Here is a 22434-nt window from a genome sequence, read left to right on the forward strand (position 1 = left end):
GTGACCTTGGGTAAGTCACTTAACTTCTCTAAGACTCAGTTTCTTCATCTGTCAAAATGGAATAATAATACTAACTAATTTCCAAAGTTATTGTAAAGATCATATGAGGTAACATGTAAAGCATTTCATAAACCTTAAAGCATTGTATAAATGCTTTATTATTCTACAAATGCTATTATTATTTTTTAGAGTCAGAAGACTTTGGTTCAAACACCACCAATGTCATTTAGTAACCATATGGCCTTGGGCAAGTAATTTTACCCATCTGGGCCTCTCCTTCCTCATTGAATGAAAGGGTTGATCAGATGACTTACTAGGTTTCTTCTAGCTTTAAATCTATGATCAATTACTCTCCATCAGAGTAAGGTACTTTAATCAGAGAAAGCATGTATGCCACAGAGTACTATCATTGAGGGTCAACACACCCTTTTTGAGTTTTCTCTTTTTTAAAATGGTTTTAGTCCCAAGTGTTTGTATATAGCCTTTGAGTAATCATGTGAAGGTCTTGCTCATTCCTGGACATTTTTGTTGTTGTCCAGTCATTCAGTTGTATGAACTCTTTGTGACCCCATGGACCACAGCACATAGTCAATTTACCAATATCCAATGTAAAACCCATTTTTAGCAATAAGGGTAGGAAACTGTCAAAGGCAGACAGCTTTAGGCACTGCCATTGATTACCCAATAGTATCAGTGATTAAGTATAGTTTCTGTGTGGGAACTTAAGCAAATCCTTTTCTAATACTTTGATTGTATTCACTGCTATAAATATATATTAAGGACCAACTACCATTCTAGGTACCAGGGACATAAAAGTAGTTAGGACAAAGGCTCAGCACTCAAGGAGCTAATAAGCAGAAAGAGCACTGGATTCGGAGTCAGATCACTTGATTTTGAAAGGCCAACTCTATTACCACCTGAATGATTTATGAAAGTCACAAATTTCCCTTGATTTCCTCAATCACAGAGTGAAATATAGGCCTTAGATCATCTCTAAAGTCCCTTTATGTTCCAAATCCTATGGTTTTATTATCTGTTGCTGATATAAGGGATGTATGGAAGATAGATACACAAAAAGCTATGATACAAGGAGAATCTGATAAGTACAAAAGGACAGGTTTAAGCAGTGTCATTAGAAAAACAAAGTAGCAGGGAAAAAAAAACCCTTTCACTAGCAAGGATGGCGGTAAGGGAAGGCTTTTCTGAGGAGGTGACACCCAAGTTGGAGGGACTTCAACAGATGGAAATTGTCAGTTATTCCAGATGTGGGAACAGAATGAGAAAAGGAGTGGGGATGGGAGAGGGCTGGAGTAGAATGGGGGATGAAGAATAGCATTAGCTTTGTTAGAACCTAAAAGTGCGCAGCTAGGTGGCACAATAGATAGAGTAGTGGGCCCAGAGGCAAGAAGACTCATCTTTGAGTTCAAATCTGGCCTCGGACTCTTACGAGCTGTGTGATCCTGGGTTCAAGTCACTTAATCCTGTTTGCCTCAGTTTCCTCATTTGTAAAATGAACTGGAGGAAAAAAAAAGGCAAATCACTCCAACATCTTTGCCAAGAAAACCTCATATGGGGCCACAAAGAGTCAGACATGACTGAAAACAACTGAACAACAACAAAGTGTATAGAGGACAATATGTGATAAGGCTGCAAATGGAGTCTAGAGGAAGGGAGGAAGGAAGGAAGGAAGGAAGACAGAGAGGAAGGAAAAAAGAAAGGAAGGAAGGAAAAACTCAAGCACCTACTATGTGTCAGACACTGTGCTAAGAACTTTACGAATACTATCTCAGAGTTGGGAGATGGAGGGTTGTGTTTGAGGAGCAGCAAGGAAGCCAGTGCCCCTGGATCCTAGAGTATGAACATGAATTTGATGTCTGAGCGGAGAATTTTCACAGGTTGTGAGTTCCTTGAAAACAGGAACTTTATTTTTGCCTTTCTTTGTGTTTCCAGATCTTAGTATAGTGCCTATCACCTGGTAAGTTAATTGTTGTTGATTATGATGATAAGGATATGCCAGTTTGAGAAAGCATGTCATTCCAAATCCATCAGAAGAAGATGGACATTCAGTGAAGAGATGGTATTGATTCAGTTGAGTGTAGTTTCCCTGTGCCAGTGTTGGTCATGCTGCTCATGTGTTTGCCAGGAGGAGCTCCTCATACTTGGTCCTTTTGTACTTAGGAAACAAGGAAGCTACATCAGGGACCCAAGACTTTGTAGTCTCTTGAGCCAATTAGGTCCCCCATCTTTGCTTACTCTGCTGCTGCTTGGGCCTCTGAGGACAAGAAAAGTAGCATCAAAATTCTATTGTCATAACACATAAAAAAGCACACATGAAATCGATGTTATAAGTTAGTTTCTAGCTTCCAAATAATTCCAAAATTAAAGTTCATTAAAAAGTTTAATTGTTGCCTTTTGTTATTTTGTCACAGTAATTTTACATTAAATGTTTCTTTCTTTCTTCCCTCCTAAAAATTGAATTCTACCTTGTTATAAAGAAAAAAACATTTAAGAAAAATCACCTGATAACAGAGACTATCTGTCAGTGTATATCATATCATACAACTGGAGTTTCCTACCTCTCTACTGAGAAAAGGGAGGTATGTTTCCTTAATCAGTTTTAAAGCAATTAATTTTCATATTAGAAATTTCTGCCAGCGAATTTCTAAAAGGTAACATTTTTTGTTATAGCTTGTTCTTTTGAACAACTATTCAGCAAATAGTTTGATATCACTTTGGTTTTTTTCCCATTTTCCCTTTAAAGAAATCTAAAGTCACATTTCTTTCTTTATCGATTTGTTCTTCCAAATTTGGTAAACATTTTCTCTTGGAATTTCTATGAGAGATTAGAATTGCTATGGCTTTTTGGTTTACTTTCTTACTTAGGCACCAACATCATTAATAATACCAAGAAAGCTTGGGGAAATGAATATAACAATCCTAACTGTGGCTGTAGCCTTGATCTCTTGTAATATTTATTCAATAGGTCAAAGAAATGGTTGGTTTTTTTTTTGATCTTGTTCTTAAAAACTCCGCTATTAAAGAAAACGAACATCAAAATGAATAAAGTCAGTGATATTTAGGATCTAAATAACACTACCCACCATGCTACAGAAAATTAAATCGGCCAAAGCTAGGTTCAAATTTTACGCTTGAGAGAACTCCTTTAGTGGAAGCCATTTGTATTTAATTTGATAGAGTAAATGAGATAAGGATAAAGAAGGCACACATATGCAAGCTGTGTAAGTAGATTTCAAAAGAAAAGATGTAATGAGAAAAAATTCATGAATTATGAAAATTTCTCGAGCTATAAGGAAGTCTTTCTTTGAGAACTGTTCTGTTGTGAGACAAAGGAGTCATCTAATGGAATTGATGCAAAATCATTCTAAAGAGCTGAATATGTCTCTGGGGTAGAAATGGTTGTCACAAGAAATGAGAACCAATATGTTACTGCTGAATTTTAAGATATTCTGTGGCTTTCACATTAATTAAATTCAGATATTTTATTTAATCTGCTTTTTAGATCTCAAACTATGATAGACCCCTCTTTAACAAGCTCATAAGCTTACACCTTTCCACCTCTATCACTCCTACCATTTGCTTCTCTATCTTTATTTCTTTTCTTTGATCTCTCTGTGTCTTTCAGACTATCACCCCACATATGGCTAGATCTGCTTACCTAGCCATCCTGGAACCCCATGGTTGGCCATTTGCATAATATTTTGTGAGTAGTCCCTACTTCTTTGCTTGACTGATCTTAAATTGTCCTCTTCTTGGCAGTCCCCAGCCTGAGATGAATATAACTGTCTGCTGTTCCAACTTCCCCTCCTCGGCTGCTGGAGAATGTAATGAAGCTCTAGTGCTCGGCATCACTATAAACATATGTTATCTTGCTTAGTTTAATAACCAGGAGACAGTTCAATGAATATTTACTTAGTATTTACCTATTATATGCAAGTCATTGTGCTAGGGATTCAAAGACAAAACAAAAGGAAAGGAAAAGTAGTATACTTTTTTCTCCCAGTTTGCTTACAGCACTTTATTTTGAAGGTATTACATTCTAGAGTGGTGGAGACAACATGTGACATAAATAAATGCAAAATATACATAAGGTGATTTTAAGGGGAAGGAACAGGACTAAGATGTAGAGTTTGTAGAGGGCACAATGGAATAGTAGAGAAGAGAAGGATAGAGACAAAGGAGGAGATGGAGCTGATATGGAAAGATACGAATGTGCAGGAAGTGATGGTTACAGAAGGGAATTTTGACCTAGACAGCCTATAACTATGAATTATGGTAAATCCATAGGACAGTTGATTGCCATCTCCTTTATAATTGCAAAACTATTATTGACTTTATTATTAGTCCCTAAAATAAAATTGAAAAAGGGAGAGCAACCTGTGTGGTAGGTAGTAGAGCAGCATGTTCAGTCTTGAGTCTTGCCCAATAGTCAAAGCAATGGTCAATAGAGTCCTAGGAATCATATGAGTTAATAAGGATGAACTCTCTTGCCCTTAGCCAGGTCAAGTCTGCTGCAAGACTCACTCCATTGTTAAATATATGTTATCATTGACGTCCAGCAATCCTTTCCTGATATCCAGTGACTCTCTTGAGCTGACTCCCTTTCACAGTTCACATATCAGCTGCTTAAAACCTATCCTACTCCTCCTGTATTCAGTCCTGCTCCTGTCTTCATTCTAAATACATTATCTCACCTCCAAATTTACTGAGAAAATCAGGACCAGAATATTAAAACTGGAAAGGACCTTAGAGGCCATGCCCATACTTAATAATAATAATAATAATAGTGATAGCTAACATTTACATAGTACTTACTATGTGCCAAGTACTGTGCTAAGTACTCTAAAGTTATTATCTCATTTAATCTTCATAGCAGCCCTGGGAAGTAGGTACCTTTATTATTCTCATTTTAGAGTTGAGGAAACTGAGGCAAACAGAGGTTAAGTGACTTGCCCAGGGTTGCACAGTGAGTAAATATCTTAGACTGGACTTGAATTCAGGTCTTCCTGACTGCAGGCCTGTCATTCTCATCCACTGTATCACCTAGCTGCCCCATATTCAAAACATTCCCCACTTCATCATACCCCACAAGTATTATTTTAGGTAACACAAAACAAAAAGGCATAGCTAACATACTGGATGACAGAATTATATTGAAGAAGATCTTTAGAGAATAGAATATTAAATTGCAGGCAGAAGACATTCATTATTCAAGTGACTAATTATAGCACCCCAACCCAAACATAAATTCCTGGAAGCATTCTTGGCTATCTCCACTGCTTGCCCATTTCCTTGTTCCTCTGAATCTCCCCCAACCAGCCAGAATGAAGCATTGTAATATCACAGTAAGGCAAAATAAAAGTCAAGGTAACCAAGAAAAGGCTGAATCAAATAGCTCGCATTCTCACCACTTGAGGCAGCCAGGTGGTGCAGAGGATAGACTGCTGGAACCTGGACTTAGGAAGACTGAATTCAAATCTAGTTTCAAACGCTTACTAGCTATGTGATTTAGCATTTATGAATAGATCCATCGTGTAATCTCCCCTTACTATCAGTGTGGCTGAGTAGATAATATTATTCTGCTTACTCATGACAGTCTCTCCATCTGCCTGGTGGTAGCTCTCTCTCCCTCTTTTTTTCCCCCTCTGCCCCATTTACTCACAGCAGTGTTGTTAGATTGGTGTCTGCAAACTGGTTTTCCACAGTTACTTACCTTGTAATCTGGGAGTTGCTATATAGGAATTGCTGAAGTCCCAATTGCCTTGGAAATACCCTTTAAACATCAGGTACCTGAAAGGCAATAAAGGCCTCATGGCTTTCTCTTAGGAGCAAGGAGGCAACTGATTATTAGTAGAGCCAAGAGTGAGATGCCACCCAGGGAATGCCTCCTGCCTCCATGCCCATTTTACTTCTTGCTTTCCATTTTACCCCCATAGCTCTCCTATTTTTGCTGTTTGAAGCTGCCTGTGTACCAGCAGTATCCACTTGTGAAGCTACCGTAGCAAGGTAAGTGTCCTCATGGTAAGGACCTATCACACAGACTTATGGGGAATGTAGTTTCCAAGGAGGTCAAACCATTACGGCCTGCTCTATATGTGCTTTGAATACTCATTTGTGTGCTCTATAGATATTCCTTATATAACCATAGGCTATATCTAGTGAGGAATACAATTAATGCCATAACAATGCTAACAGTGCTAAATCCCACAACAGCGCTAAAAGATGGGGAAAAACAAGGAAAAACTAAAAGCCCTCCAGTCATGATGAGGAACAAAAAGAAGTATGAGAGAAATAGAAAGTGTACGAGCCTAGAGATTTGTTCAGCAAAGAGAATTTTAATGTTGTGGATTTTAGAATGATAGTGAGGTCTAATGCATAACATCCATGGTAAGAAACTGAATTAGAAAGTCTAAATGTTAGCTTGAATATTCGACTTATGCAACCTAAATACAATTTCATTGTATCAAGTTTAAAGTGATGATAACACAAATTAGTCAAAAGATTTTAATTCATATAGAGTGATGCAAATGTTAAAGAACAACTCGAAGAACACACGAGAATTGTTGTAGGAATTAGCAACCTGGGCTTATGCATGCTTCTGGGTCCCTTTCCTCAGCTCTGCCATTGTGAGTTATATACACACGGTTGAACAAAGTACATTTCTTTCTATTTCTGGCTATTTCCTTGTAGAATCATTGGATCAGAAGTTTGGAGTTGAAAGAGATCTTAGAGTCCATTAGTTAGTCAATAAGCATTTATTAAGCACCTACTTTTTGCCAGGCATTGTCCTAAGTGCTGACATTAGAGGCCATTGAGTCCAAAATGCTCAGTTTACAGATAAGGAAACTGAGGCTGCGTGACTTGCCTAGAGTCACATATCTAGTAATTTTATGATTTAACTTTCAATCTTCTTGACTCTAACCCCAGAGCTTTATCCACTACACCACTAAGTTATTTCAGGCAGCATAGTTTGTCTACCACTCTAAAACAATGTTGAAAGGACAAAACTCCAAGAGTGTTATAGCCATACCGAAGTTTGGGACAAGATTTAAACAAACGTCTTCAATCCTTCAAGGCATTTTATGTGTTTCTTTTTCCCCCCTGTAGCTACTCCTTCCACTGAACTGTATCTAATTTCTTCATGATGTGACTAAATGTAAATGAAAGGTTAAGGTGAATGCAATACATGGCACTGAAGAGAACAGTGTCCTACATAATAGACACATAGACTGCTGTTTCGGCCAGCAGAGAGATTGTCACAAAAAGTACCTAAATACCCTATGGCTAATCACCATAGGTTAAGAAAATAAAACAGCTTAGGTTAAGGAGGACTGAAATAAATGCCTCCTTACAAATCCAACCTTTGTAATAGGATTTGTGGAAAAGATATCCCTCTAGTGTCATGTTAATAAAACTCCAACTCCAAGGACTTATTGGAAAATGGTGAGGGTAGAGGGATGGGTCCAGGGGTGTCAAGCAAATATACACATTGGCTCATTTTATGTAACCTCAGACGACTTACAAAGAATTAATTTGTTGAATGAATATTAAAATTGAAAAAGCAGCAGAAAAAAATAACCCTTTCCTCACTGTTAAGCAAGAGTCCTTTTATTCCATCTTTTTGAAGTGCCATATTACTCTAAGCATAAGTCCTCAAAAATAAAGACTTCAATTTTCAAACAAAAGAAATTCTTAAAGGTATGAAAAGCCTTATTAATAAAGGTATGAATGGGTCCCTTCAACCTTTAGCTTTTTTAATTATAAAGTTGGAGCTTGGTGATTGATATTTCAATTTCTATAAACAGAGATTTAAAGTAGTTTTTGTCATATTTTCCCAAACTTTCCTACTCATTTCATTCTTCAAGCAATCTACTCTGCTTCTCCAAAGAGGCCATGACCTTTCAGTTATTACTTCACAATTCAAAGTCCTTTTTGGCCTTTAGAACTATGCAGAGAGAACCCAGGTCTGTCTTCTGTGGCAGAGGTATTAAACACAGGGCCCATGGGCAGCCAAATGTTTACTGAACCAGATTAAAATGTAATTAAGAAGTATTTGATAAATAAATAAAAATACATTAAAACATAGAAAACATTACATTTAAAAAAACTACATCAGTATGTGGCCCCCCACGAATCCTTATACATGGATTAGTGGTCCTCATATTTATTTGATTTTGACACCATTGTTCTAGGTCTATGCATAAGAGAGGTTAGCACAAGAAAGGAGTGGTGGAGGCTTTAGACTCTGATGTACATGAATTACTACTTAATTAATCCCTCGCTTTCCCTTGCTTTCTACCATTCCATTGTTGAAAGGCTGTAATTATTAAGGAGTTCTTACTTGAAGTGAATTCTAGCCAATTTACAATTTCCAGAACACTTTCACATGTGTTTTCTCATTATTTGTGAGCAAGTCACTTAGTATCTCAGTGCCCTAGGTGACTTTCTGCAACTTTCTAATAAGTTACAGAGCAGTTGAAGATTTGTACTGGCAGAAGGTGTTTCTTTTCCTTATTTAGGAGTTCTCTATGCAAATGAAATCACCAGTCCAGTCCCCATCCTAATTTTACAGTTATCATGAACTTGTCAAAAGACTAGGTGTTATTTCGAAGAGGGGAGGACAAATACAGAGATATGTTAACATGAAAATAAGGAGGAGTCTCTCTCCTTCCCCATTCCTATGTACAAGCCACCATGTTAGAAGAGTGCTATGTAGTGCTAGAAGTGCTGGAACTGGGGTTAGGGAGACCTGGCTTTGAATCTTATCTCAAATACTTACCAGTTTTGTAACACTAGGCAAGTTCATTTAAACTCTCTGAGCCTCAGTTTCTCCATTTGTCAAACTAAAATAAGGGAGTGCTTATTCTTAATAGTATCTATTTTGGGGAGTTCTTCTGAGCATGTGGATAAAGCAGTTTGCAAACTTTAAAGTGCCACTTTATTCTAAATATTCTCATTTTCTATTTTTCTTTTGAAAGCTTGAGAGGCAGTGTTCTATATTGGATAATGAGCCAGCCTTGGAATCAGTTCAAATCCTGCCTGTCACATGTTGGACATGTGACCCTGGGTTACACAAAGGTCACGTAACTTCTTAGTGCCCCGGAAGACTTTCTAAGACTATAAATTGCAGAGCAGGTCCTGCTTTTTGTGGGCAGAGTGAATTTTCCCATTAGGAATTCTCTGTATCAGTGCAATTGAGGCCAGATCTAAAACCATAAGAACCACATTTTGGATCTCTTAAGGAACAGTTGAATAAAATGAAGATGTTTAGCTTAGACAAGACTCAAAGGTAATATGATAACTCTCTTCCAGTATTTAAAGGACAGTCTTATAGAACAGGGATGAGACTTTCTCGGTTTGGCCCCAGAGGACAGAACCAGCAGCAATTAATGGAAGAACCAAATTTAGGCTTGATATCAGGAAAACTTTCTAAAAATGAGAGCTATCCAGAGGTGGAATGGGATTCCTTCAGAGACGGAAGTTCTTCCTCATTGCAAGTTTTAAGTAAAGAAGAGGTTGGATTCAGTAGGAATGCTGTAGTAGGGATTCTTGTTCTGGAATGGAAGAAGATGGCTATCACATACCTTCCCACTCTAAACTTCTATTATTCTTTGATATCAGAACATCAGTTTATAGCCATTATTTTTAAAAATTTTTAAATTTTAAGTTTTTATAGAATTTTGTTTCTTTTCAATTACAGGTAAAGAAAGTTTTCAACATTCACTTTTATAACATTTTGAGTTCCAAACTTTTTTCTCCCTACTTGCCTCCTTTCCCTCCTCCCCAAGGATTCTACAATCATATTAAACATATTTCCACATCAGTGATGTATAACCATTCATAAAATTTTTCACAGTCCAAATAAATTCAAAAGCTGATAGTTAATTTATATATTATAATCAACATTGGCATTCCAAAGGATCAAAGATGTCTATTTTGAAAGGACTTTAGATACCATCTAATTGTCATGATAAGCAATCACACTTTCAAGGCTTTATAGCCATACTAATGTTTGTGTTATGATTTAACTATACATTTTAATGCTTTAGCAATCTATGATTTTGTCAGTGTAGGTACTCGTTTTACCAGATCACATTACAGCCTGGCTGCAACTTAGTAACTAGAAAGCCATGACTAAACAATTTATCACATTAAGTCTGACTTGGTGATGAACTACAGAACCTACTTTGGCTGGTCCTCAGTGGTCACACATAGGTTTGGTTACTTGGTTCATATTCAAAGCCTTTTCAACTCATTATGGCCAGCCAGAGCTTATATTCTTATCTTCAAAGCTCATTAAAATGCAGAATCATCTTTGCAATACAATGAGGAATCAGGGTGTAACTATAGTGGAAAGTTTAAATATGAGTGTCCAGATAACAGATAGGCTTAATTTTCTTAGTATCATTTTTTCAATCTCCACAAAAAAAAAGAACAGTCAGTTAGATAACAAACATTTATCAAGCATTTATTGTAAGCCATGTTGTGCTAAATGATAGGGGTACAAAGAAAGGGGAGGAAAAGGGCTGTGAATATATAAAATAGCCTAATATTTCACTAATTATTTTTGAGGAAAAGTAATACGTATTTTAGAATCTGACTTTTCAATCTCTACCTTGTTTCTGCATCTATGTCTATTTTCCATGCAATGTGTTGTCTCTGTTGATTACAGGACACAAGAGGTGAAGAGGAAGAAGCTGATGGCAGCTGGATTTCTAAAATAAGAGGATAAGAAATTAAAGTTAGTAAAAAGTTCATTTCCTCATCAGAATTAGGAGAAATGGATATATCTTTCTCAGAAGATATCTTAGACAACTATGATCTCCCAATAGCATGTGGTCATTTACAGACCCAAGTTAGTCCTCCTCTTCAGAAAACAGCTTGCATTCCTTCTGAACAGCAGGAGCCAGAGGAAGAAAGAAATAAAAATTATTCCCAAGTAGCAAGTCTAAAAAATAGCAAATACCGAGTTATTAAAGAAATACATGAAAACAATCAACTAAAGCAGATGGAGACTAGTCTCAAAGGGGATAAAGAAGGAGCAGCAGCGAGAGAGGATGAGCCTGAGGGAGTCAGAACTGACAACAAGGATGCTTCTCAGAGAATGGAGACAGAGACAGCAACTGAGCATTTGCGAAACCATGATAAAAGTGTAAAACAAGCTTTTACTTTGTGCCTTGGAATGCCCAGATCAAGTCTGCAAGAGCTTGAAACCCTACTTCCAGAGTGTTCACTAGGCATTAATCTAAATAGAAATGGAAGCAAGGCCAGGGACACGCTATCTTCCCGAGTATTCCTGCCCAAACTTTGCAAGCAAACAATGATAAAGCCAAAACAATGGCAGACATTCAAGACATTTTGCCCTCATCATAGAGAAGACCCAAAGCTAAACCATGTACATAAAGATATAACAGGAATGCCAAACAAGCCAATCCTGAGACCCATTTCTGTGGAATCTGAGGAACAGCAAACAGGTGGCCCAGAAGAGCAGCCCAGTGGAATAAAAACAACACCTCCCGAGACAACTGGGGGTAAACCAGATCTTGAATATGACCCCAACACTAGTCATATTGGTAAGAATACAAGATTTTCAATTTTGGTATGCCTTTCATGGTCCTTGTGAAAGTTATGTCTCCTTAATTTGGAGGTGGTATGGTGTGGTGCGGAGTACTTCTAGGAGTCAAGAAACCTTCATGCTGAACTTGGTTCTGTTGTTAACCACTTATAGAACCTTTTTCATATTAAATAACCTATGCTAGATCTCAGTTTTCTGACCTGCAAAGTGAGGTGGTTGGCCTAGTTGATCTCTAAGGTCCTGTCCATGTCTAATATTCTGTGATTCTAATTGACAGTGGTATAATTACGTTTGATTACAGGGTCTGTTGAACTCTCAAAACTGTACTTGTTCTCTTTTTGTGGCAGCAGGTGATTATGAAGTCCAACCACCTGTCCCCCAAATAGCCATTTACAAGTGGTCACGTCTTGTTCACTATAACTGAAATATTTCCTCATTTTAACTGAACAAAGGCAACATGTCTCTGAGGTCTTCCAGTTGCTATAAAGCTTTGTGATTTTTTTTATATTTCCTTTTCTTCCCCTTAAACATTTCTAGCAGTAAAACTACTCCCATGAAGGCACATTGATTTAATTTATTAGTCCTATGAGGTGGTTGGAATGCAAGAACATTGAATATGAACAGCATTGTAAAGAAAACAAATGAACCACAGAGCTTGCAATTACCTTCATGCTATTCATCATGTCCATTTGGGAAGTGTTGACCAAAGGGCTTAATTGTTACTAACAGGTATGATTTATTTGAAACAAAGGAATTTAAACAAGGATGCAGCCCAATCAGTTGATGCTATAAAAATGTAAATAGATTGGCTAGGGTTCTTATATTTGATGAAAAAGCTTCAGACCAGAGCACTATCTTATTTGTTAAGATATATTCCAGACCATCTAATGGTGATTCTTACTTGTTAGTTAGACAAGGCCAGTGCACACAGGACAAGATGTACTCCATCAATGGTAGCTCATAATACAAACAGTCGTGATCTTGCATGTGTAAGATCTTACACAGTATCCACAGTTTAGAAAATAATTTAGGAGAAATTAAACTTCAAAGAGCTGTGATTTCATTCATGTGAGTACTCCTTCCCCTGTTGTAGATTGCATAGACATAGAGAGATAAGTGATTTGCTTTGGGTCCTACAGCTAGTAGGAGTCTGAGGCAGGGTTTGTACCCAGATCTTCATGACTTTAGGTTCATTACTCTACCTATTACGCCATACTGACTCATTGTAATTCCCATGCTGTATGTGGTCTCCATTATTCTTTAGGTGAAGTCCTTCCTCCCATCTCCACCCATGACTAATTCACCAGTCAGTCCATAAGCATTTAACAGTCTATTTCCATAGTATACATTGTATACTCTATAGATAGTTGTCAGTTCTATACTTGAAGCCCTGACAGCTTGGTGAAACCATCATACTTTTCTTCTTTGTGAATCCAAAATTTCCTTCATGTCATGGTGAAGCATTGAAATTGTACTTTAGTATATGACACTAAGCAATACCTTCAGAAAACCCCAACAAAATATACCTTTTTATATATAAATATATATATATATATGTATATGTGTGTGTGTGTATATATATATTGCTGTTTTAAGATATTTTGGAATCTGGTTATCTGAAAATGAAATTTAACAATTAAAACTATTTTATGGATATCAGAAAAATTGATACTATCCCCTCCCAACTTTTTTCAATAGATTGCCCCTACTATCATCCTTTCTCTCCCCCTCTCTCTCGTTCTCTCTCTTGCCTCCTCTCATTTTTAGTCTCTACCTATCTACTGGCTCATTCCTAGCTTCTTACAAATATGACCAAGTCTCCCTGATCCTTAAAACCCCTAGATCTCACCCTCCCTGCTAGCTGGGGTTCCTCCTTTCTCAGCCTAAAACTTTTTGAGGCCATTTATACTTAGAGTCTCCTCTTTCTTGTCTGTCACTCTCTTAACAGTCATCAATGTGACCTCCAACCTTATCACTCAACTGAAACTACTCTCTAGATGCCAAATCTATTGGCCTCTTCTTAGTACTTAACCTTCTTGACCTCTCTGTAGCATTTGAAGTCGTTGACCAGGCTTCCCTAGATACTATCACCCCTCTAGGTTTTCATGACACTGCTCTCTCCTAGTTTTCCTTCTGCCTGTCTGATCCTATTTTTAAATTCATTCATCTTGAGCCCAGTAACTTTGAGTATACCTGAAGGCACTGTTCTGGGCCTTCTCTTTTTCTTTACCTCTATACTCTGTCACTTGGCAACCTCACTTACTCCTATGAGTTTAATTATCTCTATAAAGATGACTCCCAGATCTATACAGTCATAGCTGCTCTCCTAAGCTCCAATTCTATATCATGAACCGTTTTAGACATTTCAGACTTAATGTTCTATAGGCATGTCTAATTCAACATACTCAAAACAGAACTCATTTTCTAACTCACCTCCTATTCCCACCCTTCTCTTGAACTTTCCTATTTGTTTTGAGGTCAGTACCATTCTTCCAGTCACCTTCGTTTATCCAATTTTCCACACACCATAAATCTAATCTTGTAATTTCTATCTCCTCAACATCTCTCAGACAATTTACCTTCTTTAGCCACCACCTTAGTTCAGGCCCTTATCACCTCTTGCCTAAATAACTGCGATGGACTCTTACTTATTCTATCTTTTTCAAGTCTCCCTTGCTAATTCATCCTCTACATAGCTAAAAAAATTATTTCTCTGAAGCATAGGTCTGACATTGTTACCTCCTCCACTCAATAAACTACTCTTGCTCCCTATTGCCTCAAGAATCAAGTACAGATTCCTTTGTTTGGCATTTACTAACCTTCAAAATTTGATCCCTTCCTACTTTTCCAGTACAGTTATCCCTTCCACATTACTGGGGTTAGGGCTGTGGTGTCCCTGTGATCTGGAGAATCCACATGAAATGTTTTGGCTCTTCCTTCTGAATTATTAGTCTGAATTGCTATATTAAAAGATAAAATGTGTTGATATTATACAATACTATACATATATTTTATGCATTTTTGAGTTTCTAAAGTTTCTAAACTTTTTCTGTGTTGCTTGCTGGCCTTCGTGTGAGTCTGCAACTTCTACAAAAACTACCAAAAATCCCTATTTAATTTATTGTCACCAGTGATATATTGCAACCATGATGGGGAAAGTCATGATGTGGAAGAGACAGCTGTAGTTACACATTGTTATTCTCCCTAGTCTCTATAGTCTAACCATACTGGCCAACTAGCTCTTCTTCATACATGATGCTCTTTCTTTTGTCCCTAATTTCCTTCCAAGCACAGCTCAGTCTCATCCTCCTAAATAAGGCTTTTCTTGATTTGTACACTGCCTCTCCCCCTCCACCCCCACAGTCCCCAGTTATTATGACTCTCTTCCTCTTGAAATTATTTTCTATGTACCTTACTTATTTGTACATGTTTTATCTTTCTAGGAGAATATACTCCTTGGGAACAAATACTGTTTTATTTTTGTCTCTGTATCACTGGTACGGTTCCTTAGGTTTAATCAGTATTTACTGTATTGACTGAATAATGGGCATAAATAGCATGCCTATTACAGCCCATCAGTATTTACTACATTGGGTGAATAATGGGCATAAATAGCACGCCTATTACAGCACATTACAAATGATGAATTGTATGTACAAAGCAATGTAAAATATACTATCAGCTAGGTAATACGGTGGCTAGAGTGCTGAACCAGGAGTCAGAATGACTACAGTTCAAATCCTCCCTTAGACACTTACTAGATATATGATGCTTGGCAGCTAGGTGGTTCAGTGGATAGAGCACTGGTCTTGGAATCAGGAGGACTTGAGTTAAAATCTGGCCTCAGACATTTACTAGCTGTATGAACCTGGGCAATTCACTTAACCTCGTTTGCCTCAGTTCTTCATCTGTAAAAAGAGCTAGAGAAGGAAATGGCAAATCACTCCAGTATTTTTGCCAAGAAAATTCCAAATGGGATCATGGAGAGTAGGACATGATTGGAACAATTCAACAGCAATGAATGATCCTGGGCAGGGTACTTAACTTCTGCCTACCTCTGTTTCCTCAACTGAAAAATGGGCATAATAATAGCATCTGTCTCTCAGGCAAGTTGTTACTAACAACTCAGGTTGTTAGTCTCTCAACTTCTGGTGTTGTGGAGTTATCCTGGGCTGTTTGAAATGAAATTCTTTCACAGTCCAAAGTCTTGAAAAATTTACTATTTTGGAATTTTAGTTTTTAAATTTAACCATTCCATACCTTGGAGTTTCAGCCATGAGGCTTTTCTTCAGTAGCAATTTGTGGATTCAATCAATCAATACTTTGTCATCTGTATTAAAAAGTCCTAGGCTGTTTTCTTGTATTGCTTTCTATAGTATGATATTTAAATTTTAAAGTTTGTCATGCTTTTCTCTTTTAGTTCTGTGCATCCTGCCTTTGACTGACAAAGAATTTTTAAAAAAAAATTTGTCTTTTGCTTCTCTTTTGCCAATTTTTCTTCCATTTCAATATTTTAAATTTCCAAATCTGCAATTCTCCTTTTTTTTAAAGAGGCTTTGATACATAGGAGACCTTTGAAATTATGTTTTATAGGTTGTTTAACTTTGTTTATATTTCTTAATTCAGCTTTGAGACATCTGATGACCAGTCTAATATGCATCTTACTATATTTAAAGAGTATTATTTTTTGGAACAATTTGGAGTTTCATGCTTATGTTCCTTTACCTCCATAGAATCCCTCTTTTCAGTGGAGGGTTTTTGGTTCATTTTTCATCACAGTATTATACTTTTTCAATGCGTTGAGGTCTGTTTTGAATTTTTACTCTTTTTTTGTTTTTTTTTTTACTTAAAAAACCTTACTGTTAATTTGTTTGAATACCAAGCTTACATTTGACCTTTTTTTCTCTTGAGAGTTTTATTTTCAGTCTTTTTCTTATACGCTCAGCAGCTTGTTTCTAGTTTTCCTCTTCATTTTTGATCCCTTCCCCTCTTGCATGCACTTTTTCTCTTTATAGATCCCCAAGCCTGAGTGTCCTTAGTCTTATAGATTAGATGACGTAGGGATTCAGTTGGTTCCTTGCCCAGAGTAAATACCATGGGTAAGGAATGAATACAGGTAGGTTTGTAGGCCCCTTTCTGTTGATCATAGAAGCTCCTTCCTCTCTAGTCAGCTTTGGGCGATTATGTCTTTCATTCCCTCTCCCTCAGTTACACTCCCTTTCCTTCATCAGTCTGTGTAGAATCAATACTTTCTGCTTCTTATGGGATAGAAAGATCTTCAGATTGAGTCATTGCTATGAAGGAACTGGACAAAGGACACCCAGGGCAAGAAACCTGAGAAACAAGACTGTGAGGTTGTTTGCACTGGCTATGCCTGGTGCACAGACTAGACTTCAGCTGTGGAAAGTGAGTTAGACCTTTAAATAAGGTCTCTGATTTTTTCTGATTTCTCTGATGTTTGGTCAAGGGCTTTTGCCTGGGGTAGTATTTCTGTCTTATCTTAAGGATTCAGCCTTAATTGATATGATTTGACGTTCATTTCCTTCTTTTGAGGTTTTTTTTTTGTGGTGGTGGCAGGTATTATCCAGTAAATAAATACTCCTCCTTCTTAAAGTCATTTTCCTGTTTAAATTACTTTTGATATCGTATGTATAGAAGGTAGAAGAAGGCTTTGCAGGGTGAGATATCACTAAAGAGAAAGAAACAACCCCAACTCCATTCTTAAGCACTTACAAACTTTTAGTATGCTCTTCTCAGGTCTTGAAGGAAGCTCACACTCTTTTAAAAGATATTCATCATAATAGAGACATGCAAGGTGTCAAGGTTGTGTATTTATGTAAATTTATTCTCATTTACATAAACAAGGGCATTTGTGTAAGCACCTACATATGGTAATGGTATATACTTATGCAAATAGTGTTAACTCCCAACTAGGCAAAAGTGATAAAAAGCCTCTTAGATTGCTGTGAGATAGCACAGTTGGGAAGATGTATGGGGCTGTGGGGGCAAGAAGGAAGGCCTTTGATCATAGGGAAATGAAATAATGAATCCACATTCAATAGCTATCTTCTGGATGTCTGAGAATATAATGGTCCTAATGACTACATTTATGTTGCTCTCAGGTTCCTCATTCTCCACAGTAAAGTTATTCACAGACAAAATCTTTTATCACTCAATAACTTGAACTCTATTTTTTTTAAATAGGTGGTACCAAGGATCATGATACCAACAAGCCTAGATTTCACATCCCATTTCCCTTAGTCTCCAGAGTAGAGCACCTTAAACAAGAGATGGCCAGAGACAATATACATTTTGTCCGGTTTGAAGCAACAGACCTACATGGAGTGTCCAGGTCCAAGAGCATTCCAGCTCGTTTTTTTCCAGTAAGTTTAATATTAAAGTTAAAATTTTATGTAATTTTATGACCATTAGTAAGTAAATCACAATTATATCTATTTCTTGGAATCTCTAAAGCAATTTAAGCTTGAAGTCAAGCATTTACTCAATTTCTCTTCTCAGCCTTTTCCCAAGCTAACAAATGTTTCCCCAGGACCTAAATATATCCCCTCGATTTAGAATGCCTCTTCTTCAGCCTGGCAGAAGTACAACATAAATTAAGATGGGAATTTTAGTCCTTTTGCCTTGACTCATTTCTCTCTACAGAATTATCTTTCCTAGCTCACCACAATCATGAAGATTATATTTTATTTGACATGAGTAAATTACAAGAGGCGACCCAAGAGCAAATATCAAAAGAAACAGGAGTGATAAGATAAACTTTTGGAAAAATACAAGTATCCCCTTATAGTTACTGATTATGATTAGAAAATGTATTAGATTCTGGATGACATTAACAATATCTGGAGACATTAGATTCTAAGAAACAAATATTTGTACATTCCCTGCACCCTCAGACCCCCAAATGGTGTTGAGATTAAGTTGGAATATGGTTTCTGCCATATCCTTTTGATTTTGCTGAAGATCAGACTGCAAAGCAAACCCTCTTCCTCCTTCTCTCCCCTCAATTATCTTATGCAGCAATATTTCTGAAGTTCAAATTAGTCTTTTATTCTTATTTTGTAGGATATCACTATAATGTATAATTGTTATTTACATGAAGAGTCTGATATGAGGCAAATGGAAAACAGATTGTAAACAATTTATTGTTAATTGTTGATAAAAGATCTTCAATAAAGCTTAGTGCAGTAGAAAGAACACTGCATCTATTGTCAGAAGATCTGAATTCAAATCCAGCTCTGCTGCTTAATACCTGTGTTATCCTTGAAGCAAATCATTTACTCTCTTTGGTTCTCACTTTTCTCATTTGTAAAATAAAGGGTTTGAACTAGGTGATCTAAGGTACTTTCCAGCTCTAAACCTATGCTTCTATGATCTCATGATCCTTACCCCAGTATCATATTGTTGTGTATTCCCAGGGATGTGCTTGTAACTGTTTAACAACTACCTCTTTGAAAATGATGTTCACATAATATATTGTTAAGTTTAATCTGCATTATTTAATCTGCATTTTGTCCATCACATTCCTAAATTAAGACAGTCAACAACATAATAAATCAACCCATCATTTGTTGTATTTGCTGTCTTCCGAAATGGAAATTTAACAATCATCTACTGGAAGCTAGTCCAGGCTAGCTCCATCAAACCCTGGTTTATTGCTGAAGTGGAAGATAAGCTCTGGCAGGTCCTACTTACTGAGAAATGTCTTATGACTTTTGCATAATCTGTTGTCTGAGAACTAGCCTCACTGAGTTGGGAGAGGCATATTTCCAGAAGGCTAGCCACAGGATGATTTTTCTGGGGGGACCACAACATTTCATGAATAATACTAAGATTTGGTATCACAGTGGTTGTAGTGCCAAGTCTGGAGTCAGGAAGATTTAACTTCCTCAGTTAAAATCTGACCTCAGACACTTACTATCTATGTGATCCTAGGCAAGTCACTTAAGGATGTTTGCCTCAGTTTCCTCATCTATAAAATGAGCTTGAGGACAAAATGGCAAACCACTCCAATATCTTTGCCAGATGGGGCCACATAGAGTCAGACATGACTCAAATGACTGAACAACAACAACAAAACCAAAAGTTGAAGAGGTCATATATAATCTGCTTTGATAAAGTGAATACCTACACACAAGAATACCTTTTATTTTAATAGAGAACTCCTGTGGTTTTTAAAAAGAATATGTTGTAAGAATGTAAGTTTACCTAGAATGGTGGCAATAAGACTACTAATAAGGAGATGGATATAAGAGGTATTATGCCTATGAAATTACAGGTCCAAATTCTATGCCTATTTTACAATTAGCCTATACTTGTCAGAAAGTGCCAAATCAAAGGCAGGCTAAGTATAGAGGTGCTAACAAAGCGATAAGAATATTTCATGTATGACAATCCATAGATGGAAATCTCAGCAGATAGACTCGCAAATAGGTAATTAGCCCTAATTCAATTTAGTGAAACATTAAGGGTAATTCAAATCCTATGTATATATCAACATTATTTCAGCCTGGCTGTAATGTTGAGATGAAATAAACATAATCATACATGCCATTAAAAGGTACTTGTGAAATATACATACTTTGAGACTTGCATTTGAGCCCTTAAAAGAGACATGGGAAATAGTCCCTAACTAGAAATGTTATTGATTTTTAAAAAATCTTGTTTATGTGAAGTCAGTGCAAAAAAAAATTCCCAATGATTTTGAAAAGATGAAAATCATGGATCATAAGTATAGAGCTGAAAGGGACCTGCAGGCCATCTAATCCAACTTTATCATTTTAGAGATGAGCAAACCGATGCTCAGAGAGATGAAATAACTTGTACAAAGTCCCAGGTAGTAAGTGGCAGATTCAGGACTAGAAGCCAATTTTCTTGATTCTAGAATTGCTTTCGTAACATTCAGATGAACCAGAATAGGGACTAAGGCTTGAGCGTTATTAACATATTCCCATAAAGACTCATTTTAACTTTGTGATGTATGTGTGTAAACCATGGTAATATATTTTTTAAAAAATCTAGAATGTAATAATGTACAACTCTGTTAGCTTTTATATTACATTAGCAAACTTCTTTTGTAAGTCTTTGTTGTTCATCTTCCAAGTTTCTAATCCCAACTGCTCCATAACATTCCCTCTTATTTAGGAAAAAGCAATCCATGGTATTTCCATACCCAGAGGTTATCTTGAGCTGACCCTGAATCCTAAAGACAGTGAAGTGGATCATCTAAGTGTAACCAGTTTTAATAGTGACATCATCCTGATCCCTGAGTTATCAACCTTCAGACCTCTACCATGGGTTGAGAGAACAGCAAGAGTAATATGCGATCCCTTTACCGTAATGGGCAACCCTCTGTTGACCTCTCCCAGACACATTGCCAAACGACAGCTGAGCCATCTGCGGGACAGTGGTTTTTCTCTGCATTCTGCCTTCACCTATGAATTCTGCATTTATGGTGTTGCTGAAGTCATAGATTCAAAGACAATATCCTTTCCTATGGGAATGTTACTAAGCAGTCATGACCAGCTCTTCATTCAGGAGCTTGTTGATGGAATGTATCACATGGGTGTCAATATTGAGAGCTTCTCTTCTTCCATTGGGCCTGGTCAGATGGAAGTGACTTTTTGGCCAGAATTTGGCATTACTTCAGCAGATAGTGCTTTTACCTTCAGGACAGGCAGCAAAGAAGTGGCAAAGAAGCATAATTATCTAGCCAGCTTTTTCACTGAGACAGGATTTTACAATTCAGGAATTCTGACTCATAGTCTGTGGGACACCAGTGGGAGGAAAAACTTGTTTTCCACTGGTTTCAGGGTACAGCAGCTCACAGACATTGGGAAAAAGTGGTTATCAGGACTCTTAAAACACTCTGCTGCTCTCAGCTGCTTAATGGCACCTGCTGTCAGTTGCAGAAAACGCTATTCTGCGGATTATAAAGAACCAAAGGAATGCGTGGCTCCAACATGGGGATATAATGATAATAGCTGTTCTTATAATATCAAATGTCATGGTGAGAAAGGTACTCAAATTGAAAATAAACTGGGTTCAGCCACAGCAAACCCTTATCTTGTACTTGCTGCAACCATTGCTGCTGGTTTGGATGGAATCCAAAGTGGGAATAGTTTCTTGGATGGTCCAAATGACAGTGAAAACTTTGTTCAAACAAAACCTTCGGAAATCCCTCTAAAACTGGAAGATGCACTAGTGGCACTCGAAGAAGATCAATGTTTGCGGGAGGCTCTGGGAGATGCCTTTATCCATTATTTTGTTGCCATGAAGCAGTATGAGTTGGAAAATGAAGAATCTGAGTCAGAAAGAAATAAATTCCTAGAGTATTTTATTTAGAAGACATTTAACTTCTCCCTTCTTCCAAATATATTATGACTGCTTAAATACCAGAAGATTCAATAATTCGATTCAGTAAATGTTCATTAAAAGTAACTAATATTTATAAGGTCCTATACTAGGTCTGAGATAATCAGAGACAAAAACAAAAAAAATCTTCAAATGTAATGTCTTCAAATAATACAGGTCCTAATGGGAAGAGGGTGGTGTTTTGAAGGTACAATATGTGGACAAATAAGTAAAAATTGATACAAGAGGGAGAGAACACTAATGTTTGCTTTGGGGTGAGGGACGGAGACCTGAAAAGGCCTTGCGAGACTCTGGCTAAGTTACTAAAGCTCCCTGGGTGCAAGTTTTCTCATCTGTAAAATGAGGGAAGTGGCGCTGGATCAAATGGCCTCCAAGGTCTCTTCTACCTCTAAACTATGATCATAGCATCCTGTAATCTCTCACACATCAATGGTCAAAAATGGGTGACC

General features: G+C 37.1%; 1 protein-coding gene across 1 annotated transcript; it reads left to right on the forward strand.

Moving 5' to 3' along the window:
- The first annotated feature begins 1180 nt into the window (after window positions 1-1180).
- LGSN (lengsin, lens protein with glutamine synthetase domain) lies at window positions 1181-21955 on the forward strand. Its single transcript, XM_036768327.1, is given in 4 exon segments — window positions 1181-1186; window positions 10691-11591; window positions 17798-17976; window positions 20756-21955. Coding segments are annotated over 4 exon segments (2286 nt in total).
- Window positions 21956-22434: the final 479 nt, after the last annotated feature.

This window comes from Trichosurus vulpecula, chromosome 7 (genome assembly GCF_011100635.1).
Source record: "Trichosurus vulpecula isolate mTriVul1 chromosome 7, mTriVul1.pri, whole genome shotgun sequence".
Classification (NCBI taxonomy): domain Eukaryota; kingdom Metazoa; phylum Chordata; class Mammalia; order Diprotodontia; family Phalangeridae; genus Trichosurus; species Trichosurus vulpecula.